We start from the raw sequence: 13,464 nt of genomic DNA on the forward strand, positions 1-13,464 counted from the left end.
AATCGCCTGTCTATGTCCGATGCAGGATACAGCATGCTTGGGGCTGCTGCACGGTGATGACCCAGAGAGATGCTATGGGGAGGGAGGTGGGAGGGGGGTTCATGTTTGGGAACGCATGTACACCCGTGGTGGATTCATGTCAATGTATGGCAAAACCAATACAGTATTGTAAAGTAAAATAAAGTAAAAATAAAAATAAAAGAAAAAAAATAATAGGAAAAAAAAAAACTTATTGGGCTCCTAATTAATTTGACTCTCTACAGAATTAAGTGATTTAGTGAAGATGATGAGTTGAAGGACAAAAGAGTTAAATTTGCACTACTGCTGCTGCTGCTAAGTCGCTTCAGTCGTGTCCGACTCTGTGTGACCCCATAGACAGCAGCCCACCAGGCTCTGCCGTCCCTGGGATTCTCCAGGCAAGAACACTGGAGTGGGTTGCCATTTCCTAGTCCAATGCATGAAAGTGAAAAGTGAAAGTGAAGTTGCTCAGTTGTGTCCGACTCTTAGCGACCCCGTGGACTGCAGCCTGCCAGGCTCCTCCATCCATGGGATTTTCCAGGCGAGAGTACTGGAGTGGGTTGCCATTTCCTTGCTAGAGTTATAATTATTATACCTCATGTCTACTTTAGTACGATTGTGATCATCATTTTGAATAGGAGAGGGGAACAGAGAGACCAATCATTCATCCTGCAGATCTTGACAACCACTGCAGTATTTATATTCAAACGGCTGTTCACCCTAAGAGTTGGTTGTTGTGGTTGTTCAGTCGTTCAGTTGTGTCTGTTTGGACCCCATGAACTGCAGCATGTCAGGCTTCTCTGTCTTTCACCATCTCCTGAAGTTTACTCAAACTCATGTCCATTGAGTCGGTGATGCCATCCAACCATCTCATCCTCTGTTGTCCCCTTCTCCTCCTGCCTTCAATCTTTCCCAGCATCAGGGTCTTTTCTAATGAGTCAGGCTCTTAGCATCAGGTGGCCAAAGTATTGGAGCTTCAGCATCAGTCCTTCCAATGACTATTCAGAATTGATTTCCTTTAGGATGGACTGGTTTGATCTCCTTGCAGTCCAGGGAACTGTCAAGGGTCTTCTCCAATACCACAGTTCAAAAGCATCAGTCCTTCAGCCCTCGGGCTTCTTTATGGTCCAAGGAGTTGGTGGGAAAAGTTTAATTTGAAAACTGCTGCAGGCTGGGATGATGTGGGTCACAGTACTGTTTTTTGATTGCTAAGTTGTGTCTGACTCTTTGGGACCCCATGAACAGCAGCCCACCAGGCTCCTGTGTCCTCCACTATCTCCTGGAGTTTGCTCAGATTCATGTCCATTGATGCAGTGATGCTATCTAACCATCTCACAGTGTAGGGCACAGTAGCTGACTGGATATGGTTAGCAGAGGAAGGGGAAGAGTTAACAGTGATGTAGGGATTTTATTGTAAGTGATTAGGAGAGTGACAGTATCATTGATATGGATGAGGAGAAAAGGGAAAAGAACATGGATGAAAGGGAAAATGATGACTTCAGCTTGGAACCTTTTTAGTTTAAAGTTCCTAATATTCCCACAATGGGGGACATCTGGTCAGTAATCTCTTATTGGCACTAAAGCTCTGGAGAAGGTCCAGGCTAGTGCTGGAAGCATGTGTCTCTAGCTGATAGCTGAAATCATGAAACTAGTCAAGTGCCCAAAGAATATAGCAAGAGGAGGAGTGTATTTTAGGGATAATTTTTAGAGGGTACCTCTGTCCAGATGGTATGATGAGAAAGAACAGCCAAAGAATGAGAGGAACAGGAGGGAAGCTGATGATGAAGGCATCTTGAAAGCCAAGAAAGAAAACCTTTCAAGAGGATATTGATTGAGTCAGATAGCAGGTCAGGAACTGGGGGGAAAAAAAAATGACCATGAATTTGGTCCTGAGTGACCCTCAAGAGCACAAAGCACTGGGTGGGGCAATCCAAAAGACAAGTAAATGAGCATGAGAGAGCAAAGTCTGGGGCCATATTGAGCCAAGGACATCTGCCAATGATTGGTCTAGTTCCAGTCTAAGAGGATGGTCACCATTAATTTTATCATTGGCCAACTTCTGCAAAAAAGTCATAATGGAGACCTACACTGAAGATGAAGAACATTGGTGCAGTTAAGCAAAGAGCTAATTTAACATTTGCTTTATAGGATTTTGCCCTAAGCCTGGCTCTTTTAGCAATCATAATCATGAGGTTAATGCCAAACATTGGTTGTTTTATTTTTAAAATGAGGAATTAGGCTTTACTAAGTTTGTCCAAATCCCATAAGCTTCATCTGAAATTAAAACTAATTTAATTTATAAATAGATTTTCTGTATTGAAAAATAACACCTTTCTTCTGTATATTTCATCTACAGGTAACATAGCTGTTGTCCCAATTATCAAAACCATTGGTTTGGGCCTTGGAATCTTAATCTGGGGATCATTTAATGCCTTAACTGGATGGGCAAGCTCAAGGTAACACAAAACAGGGTGTTTTCAACTTAGATTCTCTTCACTCACATTCTGTGTAAGGCAAACACTGATTCCTGCCCTCACAAAGGTCACTTCTTGTAAGACATAAACGTAACATGTGCTACGTTGAATTGTTTGCCTTAATTCTAAAGAAGTGATCTAACACGCCAATCAAGATAAATAATTTTCTTTAGAGAATGAAACAGGGAGAAAGAAAGGGCATTGATATTTATTTTCCTTTTCTGTGTGTGACTGTTTTGTTTCAAGTGTTGTATACATCATCATTCTAATCTTATCCTCAAACAAATGAGGTAGGTGCTGTCTTAGAAGATAACTGACACGCAAAAAGATGAGTGACTTGTTGAAGGTCACAGAGCTAATGAGCCAAGTTCAAACCCAGGTCTAGTAGCTCTAGAGCCTGTATTCTTCCCTTTGGGATCTGAGCCAGGGTCAGCAAATCATTGCCCAGCTTCCACTTTGTAAATAAAATATTATTGGCACAGAGCCAAACACATCCATTTTAGAAACATTTACAGCATGGCTATTTTTACCCCATAAAGGCAGGGGTGAGCAGTTACCAGAGGCCATCCAGTCCACAAAGCCTAAAATATCTACTCTCTTGCCCTTTATGGGAAAGGTAGCCAACCCCTCAGCTCTAGAGTTGAGCTGTCAGATGGGGTTGCCACAAAACATGTGGCTGTGTATATTTAAATTCCTTAAAATGTGATAAAATTAAGCATTCAGTTCCTCAGTGGTACTGGCCACTTCTCAAGTGCTCCATCACTGTATCTGGTTAGAAGCTGCCCTGTGCAACCATGGAACAGCCATGGAACATTAGAGAAGTCCTGTTGGACTGCACCACCCTCTGTCAGCTTTAAGATGAACATTCCAGTTGAGTTTGGGATGATAAATAGAAGGAGGATTTTATTCTAACCTTACTTTTCCAGCTCCTCTTCCTACTCAAAGCACTACAGCAACCTCAGTAATAATGAAACAAACTAACCTCCAAGACATTCTTTCCTGTCCTTTCTCCACCCCCAGCCTGCTGTTTTCTTCTTCTTCTTCTTCTTCTTCTTCTTGTCTCCATTTTTCTCATCCTTGGATGGTTCACAGTGATTATTGGTAATGGTCACTGCAAGATCAAGGGATTAAAAACAGAATTTAAAGCAATGCCAAAGAGTAGAGATCTTTAACCAAATAGTCACTGAAGTTTACTTCAAATTCTGTACGAAATTGCACTCAATTTATCAGCCTTCAGTTAGCCACTTAACCTATTTTTTCTTATTTATTTCTTAGTCTTAGCGTGAAAGGGAGTTTTCTTTTAGACAAATACTTTTACATATACTGACTCATTTAATCTTCATAAGAAACCTGTAATTAGGTATAATTATAGATAGAATTATCCCCATTTTAAACATGAGAAGTTGAGACACAATAAAGGGAGTTAACTTATCCAAGTCACAGTTAATAAATCATGGACCTAGGGTTTGAATCAGGAATCTGACATTGAGTCCATGGCCTTAAACAGTGCGATGCGCACGTATTCAAAAATATCTGCTTTTTTACAATTTGTTTATTTTATTGGACGATAGTTGTTTCATAATGTTGCATTAGTTTCTGCTGTGCAGAAAAGTGAATCAGTTATACCTACACATAATATCCGCTTTTTTTAGATCGTTGTCCCATATAGGTCATTATAAAGCATTGAGTAGAGTTCCGTGTGCTGTATACAGCAGGCTCTCGTCAGTTACCTGTGTTATACCTAATGGTTATATATGTCAGTCCCAGCCTCCCAGTTCATCCCACCCCCCTTGCACCTCTTGATGTGCATATGTTTGTTCTCTACCCCTGTGTGTCTATTTCTGCTTTGCAAAGAGTTCATCTGTGTTGTTCCTCTGGATTCCACATATGAGCTAATATGCGATCTTTTATGGTATGTTACCTTCTGACTTCCTTCGCTCCGTGTGCCAGTCTTTAGACCCATCCAGGTCTCTGCAATGCAACATCTGCTTTGCTGTGACTCTCTCGTTTCCAGGTTTGGCTGGTTTGGAATGAACGCAGAAGAAGTGGCAAAACCGCTGCTCAATTATATTGGAGCTGGGCTGTCTGTAGTAAGGTACGTGGCCATGTGTCATCATTTAATTCTTCCTCCCAACATCAAGAACCATTTTTAAAGATCCTGATGTGTTTGCATTGTTTTATATCCACATCTCATCAATCAGTATGATTTTTTTCCTCAGATCCTTCATTTGCATTGACAGCCATGACTTCAGAGGATAGAAAATGTCAGCTCTGGGGTCCGGAGCCCCAGCTTCACAGCTAGAAAGCTCCGAGACCCCGGGAAACCGTTCGGCTGTTGTCAAGCTCACTTTCATTATATGTAATTTTCAGAAAGTCCTAAAACATGGCTCATAAATGAGGATGAAATGGCAGTTAATGTATTGAGTTGGCCATAAAGCTCATTCGAACTTTCCCGTATGCAGTTATGGAAAAACCCAAATGAACTTTTAGGCCAACCCAACATTTTGCAAACTAGAAAATCCTATATGAATCAGCTTTGTGCTGGCTTCCTGTTGCTCTGAAATAGCTACTGGCGCTCTCTTCTGATTTCATACAGATTCTTTGCCACTCAGTTTCTGCTTTCCCGTGGCCTCACTCCCATCTCCTCAGCCTGCTCAGATAAGCACACTCTCACCTGTGACAACACACACTTCTGTAGCTACCTCTTTGGGGATGTCTAGTTATAGTCACTGTATGAACGAGGGTGAAAGTGACTCTGAGTCTCTGCATGGCAGCGTTCAGTCCATAAAAATCATTGCTGAGTTAGGTCACCTTTGATTCACTCCCTTCTCCTCTCTAGACGCCGTCTATATTTCCTGTCAGCACCTCACATAATGGATAACACTGCCTGCGAAGATTTTAGTACTTTTTTATTCTTCAGGGAAAGAACACTATATTTCTTTTCCTCCTGTGGTGATGACTTTTACCCAGTCACATTCAGGAACAATCTCTTTGTCATTGAAATGTTGCCTTCAAGAGTGGTTCCAGGCCAATCAGAGAGGAAATAACATAGATTATTCTACAATAGCAGATTCTTGACATTTTTGGTTAGAGGCAATTTTGTGCATTTTGTACAATTCACATAGCATTCGAGCTTTGAATAGCTCTCTCAAAAACCATTTCTTTACTTCCTAGAATTGGAATGTGGCATGCCTTTATCTTGACTTAATGGTAATTTAAGACCAATTTACCCAGTCCATCAGACATTGTTTTTTTTTTTCCATATTCCTTCTTCCTTTAGAAAGTGTACATTCTTTGAAATGACAGATTATTCATGATTTACCACTTCCACCTGTGTGACCTTAATTTCTCTAAATCTTGGTTTCCTTGTCTGGAGATAAAATGTGGATAATAATTGCACCAGCCTTATATGACATTTTGAGCATGAAATGAAATAAAATATGGTAGGCACGTAGCTAATATGTTGGGTAATTTAAATTACGGTAGTCATTCTTTTGTTAGTAACTGTTGCATACTCAGTTATTCTTTCCTCTTTGGACCTGTGGTGTCCATCCCTGCAGTCAGCTAGTCAGAGTGCCTGGGGAGTTTCCCAGTTTGGCCTGCAGCTTGATCTGAGGCAGGGAGATGCAATGGTCTCTGCCTGTGGTGCATCCTGGCTCTCTTTTGTTGACCTAAAATAAATACTACACGGCCAGATCGTCCCCAGCAAAAATGGGTTTATTCAGGATAACAGAGAATTGCCATTCAGGGTCTGCAGCCATGACGAGCCAGCACCAGTCTCCCACATCAAGGGGAGGAGAATTCTATAGAGGGGAGAATGAAGCTGGGAAGGCTGGAGTAAGCAAGGAGTGCATGGATTTTCCCTGACTGAGTCCTGGCCGGGAAGGAAGAGGCACCTTTTCCTTTCTGTTGGCTCTACCGTCCTCACAGGGTGTGAGAAATTTCCTTTCCCTCTGTTTAAGTAAAGGTTCTGTTTATTTAAAAAATTTATGCTTTCCTAAGAGAAATTTATAAATTAGTTTATTCTGAGTGGAATTCACTGAAATACCTTGGAGTCTCATGGTCAGTATAAGGAAACTTGACATATGGTCATCTTGGTTTAGGATGTTGCTTTTCTTTTTAAAATTGCAGTGATGGCTTCAGTCCTCCTGACCATCATTTTTAAAGGGTTGCTTAGGTCAGGTCTAGCATTACATTTTTCCTACATGATATCTATTGTAAGGATCAGTCACTTTGCACATTCGGACCACTCCAGGCATCCTAAGCAGCAGAGGATTTAACAGAGGGAATTGTTGACAAAAGTGTTACAAGGGCCAAAGGAGCAGAGGGAGGAAAGTGGCCTCACCAGAAGCCCCAGAGCCCCTGTTCCTGCTGGCGCTGTGGGGACAGGCTCCCCTGTCCTGAGCTACTGCCACCAGTGGAGCCCCCACGAAGGCAATACAGCGCCTCCCTACTTTTGCCTTACTCATGTGTCTCCTGCTGGCAAAGCCAAAATGAAGCACAGTTTAGGAAAACATAGTTTTCAGTCTTCTGGGCTCCATGGTTCAGGAGAGAAGCAGAACTGATGCCAAGAAACAAAGTTAAGACACTCTTTTAGACATGCTTTAGTGAAGATCCAGGAGTCAGAATTCATAGAAAGACAGATCTCCTTTTCAGTTAAAAGCAGGCTCTGGATTATCCTTGAATCTGTCTCCATTCTTTACTTTCTTAACTTGTTTTCCTTGGAGAATGGCTCTGTGAGGAAACCCAGGTCTTGGACTCCAGCCCCTGCCTTTCTTCAGAGCTGTGGTCCTTACATGGAACTGTGGAGCAGGCTAGTCATCTTAAGGTAGATGCTCTCTGGGCACCTCCTACTCCATTTCAGGTGGGGTTCCCTGTGGAAGGGGACCCTGCCAGGTCAGGAACAAGGCCAGGACTGTGCAAACCCTGGGCTGTTGCTTCCTTTCTCTTTGCCTGCAACATTTTCAATCAGAATTACTTTTCTTAGGGCTTCCCTGGTGGTCCAGTGGCTAATACTCTGTTCTTCCAATGCAGGGCGCACAGGTTCAATCCCTGGTCAGGGAGCTAAGATTCCCACATCATGTATGTTCAAATAAATTAATTAATTGTAAAAGTACTGTCTTAAAAAAATGAATACTTTTCTTACTTTAGCCTTCCCTGAAAACTGATTTCTCTTCCTGCGTTTCTTCTCTGCATGGAAGATATTAGTCACAGTCATCCAAATTCAGAAACTCGGGCTTATTTTTTTTTTCCTTTGTAACCCCCCATATGTAATTCTGTAAAATTCTTTTTGAATGTTTCACAAGTTCCTCCCCTCCTTTGCCTTGGCCCCTTTCTATCTACTCACCTGTATACAGTTGTAAAAATCTCGCATCTCATTTCCCTAGTTCTGTTCTTTCCTTGGTCAGAATGACTTGCTTGTATCTGCTGTCAAATCAGGACATCACTCTTCTATTTAAGAACCTCTGAAGGCTCCCCACTGGATTCACAATAAATCTGTTTCCTTAGTCTGGCACGTGCTCCATAGTTACAGATCTAGTGCTTCCTTCTAGCATGGTTTCTCCTGTGTTATCACCTCATTGACCTGGAATTACTTATCTCAGCATATCTGGCACTTCCCTCAGCCCCAAGAGCCCTTTCCTCTGTTTCATTGGCCACCCTGAAATTTCAGCTAAGATTTCCCATCTGATGATGTTTTCTTCTTCCTAAATTCCTACTGTATTTTGCCCTTCCTCTATTGATATTATCCACATCTCCCAGGTCTGTTTTGTATTATTCACACAACCATCTTTATCCTTAAACCATGGGATCCTGAAGGACAAAGTCTGCTCTTTGCATACCATCTCCCCCACCATCACTATCAGACAGTGCTTGACTCAGAGTAAATGCTTGTTGAAATCAGTTGCCAGTGTAAACACACACACATGTGAGTTTTCCTGATAGAAAGTTGCAGATCTAGGGAAACTGGAAAGGTTGATAATGTAGAAAAGCACCCTTGCCTGTAATATAATTGATTTTTTTTTTCTTTTTTTGCTTCCCATGCTTTTGACAAGATGTCTAGACTTTCTCATGGAACTTTGTGTTTGACAAACCGCACCAAGTTTTTTGCATCTGTAGCCCAGAAGACCACGTGATCTATTTACCTTTATGTTCATATTAATGTATTGACATATATGATATACCTCATTACCTTGCCCTAACTTAGTGCCACCATATCCTCTCTTGACCTGACTTAGCTGGGATTCTTCTTTCTGACTTACCCATTTTGTGTCTAGTCACCCAGGCTCAGATGGCTGACTTAGTCTTGATTTCTTTCATACGCTCAGCACCCTTCTCTTCCATCCAGTTTATAGTTAAGATTCTCAACTGATTAACAAATTTTGAGCTTTTATCATGTGCCAATAAGTACCTTGAGAATTTTGTGACCATTTTTTAAATTGTTTTTAATTATCAAAGACTATAATTGTACACTATTGAGAAGTATAGACCAAAACATAATTATTGGAGGACAGTTGCTCATCACAGCTCTGTAAAGTGGGTCTCTCCCCATTTTTTAGATGAAAACAGCTGAAGGTCAGAGAGGTTAACTGATTTGTTGGAAAGCTGTACAGGTGTTTGAAGAAGCATTCAAGGACTTTTCTCGGGATCCTTCAAGTTTTGTTTTTTTTTAATGTTAGCTCATATCTTTATTAACCAATATACAATTACTTGTTTTCTGTTTTGTTGAAACAATAGGTCAAACAACATTTGCCATAATAATGTCTGTCAAAATGACTGGCCATAAAAACTCCAGCACCACATTCATCTGAGGGACATTCATAAAAGGCGACTGATTTTGCCATTTTCATCTACCTTATAGTATTTCAGAACAGCCAGCTTAACCTTCTTTCTCTTATGCTTGTTTTTCTTGGGAGCGGTGTAAGACTTCTTCCTTTTCTTAGCACCACCATGAAGTCTCAACAAAAGATGAAGAGTGGACTCCTTTTGAATGTTGTAGTCAGACAAAGTACATCTTTCAGTTGCTTGCCAGCAAAGATCAGTCTTTGCTGGTCAGGAGGAGCTCCTTCCTTACCCTGGACCTTGACCTTTACATTTTCTATGGGATCTGAGGGCTCGACCTCAGGAGTGATGGTCTTCCCCATCAGGGTCTTCACGAAAATCTGCATCTTGGCAGTGGTTCCACCGCAGATGGCATATCCGAAGCTCCTTCAAGTATTTCTAAAATATCATTCTCTATTGTTATTAGAAAACAGACTGGTCTATACAAAGTAGAAAGTTTTCATGGTAATTTTGTGGAGAAAATGCAAAGGTAGTGTCTTAATATTAGCTTTGTGAATTAACATATATATGAGCACACACATGTTTACATATTTAACAATTAAGATAGACAAGTACTTTGAGGACCTTGAAAGAGATAGAAAATGTCGTTCCTATTCAATTTCCTATGGAATTGGAACATCTTTAGAGAAAAAGATTGCACGGAAAATAGTCTGGATTGTGTGATGACGGTTGTCAGTGTTGCAGGAATTCAGAAAAGAAGAGGATTTGGGGAGGATTGGCTTGGGGAGAGCTCCCCTCTCACAGTCAGTAGTCACCTCTTCTGTAGTTTGGATAAGAGGCGAGAATATGGTATGCTCAGCTAAGGAAGGCTGGCAAGCAAGACATGAAAGCTTGGAGCAGGGACTGGTCAGAGAAAGAAGTCCATGGGGGAGTTATGTTCAGGAAGGTTGGGTGTGGCATGAAGTAGAGAGCAATAAAAGGAGGACTTCCCAGGTGGTTCACTGGTTAAGATTCTGCTTGCCAGTGCAAGGGCACGATTCTATCTGTGGTCTGGGAAGATCCTACATGCCAGATGGCAAATAGGCCTGTGCGTCAAAACTACTACTGAAGCCCACGTACCTAGAGCCTGTGCTCTGCAACAGAAGCCACTGCGATGAGAAACCCACACAGCACAACTAGCGAGAGTCTCTCTCACTTGCCACAACTAGGGAAAGCCCGCACACAGCAACAAAGACCCAGCACAGCCCAAGATAAATAAATAAACACATTTTTTAAAAATCAAAAGGAAACTTGAATTTCCTATGGGATGGAGTATGGAGCCAGTTAAGTGTATAAGGCAAATGAGACTGAAATAAGGAAGCCACTAGACATTTTTAATTTTTATACACATGATAGCATATCTGGGTGCCCAATCTGCACCCAGCTATCTATACTATCTCAGTCTCATGTGTGCTTTGAAAACTTCTTATATTGCTTTCACTTTTGAGCCATGCAAATGTTTTAAAAACAGAAATAGCAAAAGAATACTAGAGTTGTCACTTTCCTTCAGTTAATTAAATACGTTAACACATTTTAACATTTCTGCATAGTTTAAAAGTCAAGGTCATTGAGGTATTTATTACAAAGATGCTGGACATGAATAGTTAGTAAATTAGCAGAGAGAGGTTCAAGGGCAAAAAAAGATCATTAGGTTTACATGTGTTTTTATCTCTTAAAATATAGTCTGGAGGTCTTTCCATGTCAGAACATAGAGGGTAGCCTCGTTCCTTTTGTATGGCTGTGTTGTCTTCCATCACACGACCATGCAGATCAGCTCACCTGAGTGTGGCTGTGCCTGTGTTATAGGGCCTGGAGCAGTGTTGGTAAGGGCAGGAGTGGACACACCTGCGCCCTTGGTTCCTGGCCCCAGAGTCTCCTCCCTGGGGGTCACACAGTCTGCACTCATGTCAGTGGTGCTTTTCTCCTCCAGGTTGTTCAAGCATGTTAAGCTTTTGGGGTTTGTCAATAGAATAGGTGAAACACATATTTCAATGTAGTTTTCATTTGTATTTTTCTTACCATGCAATTCCAGCACTAAGCAGGAATAAAAAGAAGGATGGGGTCATTGACTGAAACAAGGAAACTGGGAGAAAGAGCTGATTTGGGAGGGAAGCTTATGAGTTTAGCTTTTTTTTTTCCCTTGGTGTTCCAACAGAATTTTATTTACAAATACAGATAGTGAGAAGACTTCCCTAGTGGTCTAGTGGTTAAGAATCCACCTTTCTTTTCTTTTTTCTTTTTTTTTTTTTTAACTTTAAAATAAAGTTGAAGAGAGACATCAAAGAGAATGTCAGTGCTGGAGAAATGGCAAGATCCCTGCAAAGGCAGTTTGGAAGTAATACCATTAGGTCTTCGTTTTAGCTCTGTTTTCCCTTAAAATGCAGGCATCTTAATGTGAACCAGGGTTATGATAAATGTCACTAAAATTTATTTTCTTTACAGTGCTTTCATATTTTTGTTCATCAAAAGTGAAATACCAAATAACACATATTCCGTGGACACCACACCACTGATATCAGAGCATGTGAGTACAGAATGAGAACCACCTTGATCTGAAACATGAAATTAGGATAAAAGGAAACTGCATGGATTTGAACTCAGATGAGAGGATGGTGGGGTATGTTGTTAAATCAAGACTATCTGAAATATCTTAGCATACTTATCATGGGTAGGTTTATGTAGCAGTCAATCCATATTTCCACAGTAAAATTTCTCAACGAACACAGAGGTCTAGTTGTTTTTATTAATGGTAGACCCCTAGTAGGGGATGTTCATACAAGCCCATATTTAGTAATAACTTAAGGATGTCGTGGTACAGGAATTCTAAATACTACAGAGAAGTATGAAAAGTACATAGAAAGGAGGAGGGAGCAGGTTTTAATAACTCCAGGGATGGCAGCAGGTAACCGATCAGAAGTTAATGAAAAGGTAAATCAGGTCGTATGCATGTAGGAATTAGACTTGGTTTTCTTCTCATTTTTCTGCCATATCTCTTCCACTCAAAGGAGAAGACAGGAACTATGTAAGGAGTCTGTGTTTTGACCTTAAAGAAGCTAAATGAGTCTGAACATAGCAAACCTAAATTAAGCAGGGACAGTCTTTCCAAGACAGCCCACACAGCACCAGTCCCAGTGGCTCCACCTTACAGAAGCGATTTCAGGGCAAACCCCCATGGCCATGAGCACAGACTCCTGTCCTCCTGTGTCACGTATCTTGTCCACCTGCCAGGGCCCAGTGCTAGCAAGCTGGCCTCAATCCCGCATCCCACCCCCACATTCAGGCAATGCCCCCCTGGAAGGCACAGCCTCTACTCCTTACTTCAAAATTAATCTTTCTTCCCTCTCTTATCTTTCCCATATCAAAACTCTACAGGAATCACTCATAATAAATATTGATGTTTTTATGCTATTAAAGCAATATTTAAATAAATAAATAAATAAATAAAGTTGATTATAAACAAACAAACAAACAAAAAAACTCTTCTCAACTAAGGTGACAGAAACCTTAGTTAAATTGACACTAAGTATGTTAGTCACTCAGTCGTGTCTGACTCTTTGGGACCACATGGACTGTAGCCCCCACCAGGCTCTTCTGTCCATGGGATTCTCCAGGCAAGGATACTGGAGTGCCATTTCCTTCTCCAGGGGATCTTCCCAACCCAGGGATCGAACCTGGGTCTTCTGCATTACAGGCAGATTCTTTACCATCTGAGTCACCAGGGGAGTTAAGTTAAATAATAAGTAGCTTAGGTGTAAGAGCAAAGAGATGTATTCATCCACGGGCCTCTCTAATCAGGGAGCTCTTTAGACAGGATGGAGAAGAGAGATGGGGAGAAGGTGTCTGGTGTCTGGTGTCCTTTAGTGTTCCAGATACCTCCTAACCAGCCTCCCTTCAAACAATGGAGGAGCGGAGGAAATAAATGCAACTTGGGGGAAGCTACATAGGAGTCTAATTGCCTTAGAGTTTTCCATCAAGCTGGCAGTAGGTAAGCCAACTAAGATTAAAGATGCATAAAGTGTTGATTATGATGCAGCCATACATCCAGAGGTCTTCATGGGGGAAGAAAGCATCGTTGTCAGAAGAAAGCTTGACCTAGCACATAACAAAGAATTCAATTCTAATTTCTCATCTCTTTTTATTAGGAGTATAGCAT

General features: G+C 41.3%; 1 protein-coding gene and 1 pseudogene across 2 annotated transcripts in view; one reads left to right on the top strand and one right to left on the bottom strand.

Moving 5' to 3' along the window:
• Positions 1-13,464, top strand: part of TMEM144 (transmembrane protein 144) — a 47,303-nt gene that overhangs the window by 13,646 nt on the left and 20,193 nt on the right. For both annotated transcript variants that reach the window (XM_005691302.2, XM_018061483.1), the window contains exons 4-6: positions 2,375-2,474; positions 4,507-4,587; positions 11,754-11,835. In XM_005691302.2, the coding sequence (XP_005691359.1) occupies positions 2,375-2,474; positions 4,507-4,587; positions 11,754-11,835 (263 nt within the window). The remainder of the gene's footprint in view (positions 1-2,374; positions 2,475-4,506; positions 4,588-11,753; positions 11,836-13,464) is intronic.
• Positions 9,197-9,658, bottom strand: LOC102189059 (annotated as a pseudogene).

This window comes from Capra hircus, chromosome 17 (assembly GCF_001704415.2).
Source record: "Capra hircus breed San Clemente chromosome 17, ASM170441v1, whole genome shotgun sequence".
Lineage (NCBI taxonomy): Eukaryota > Metazoa > Chordata > Mammalia > Artiodactyla > Bovidae > Capra > Capra hircus.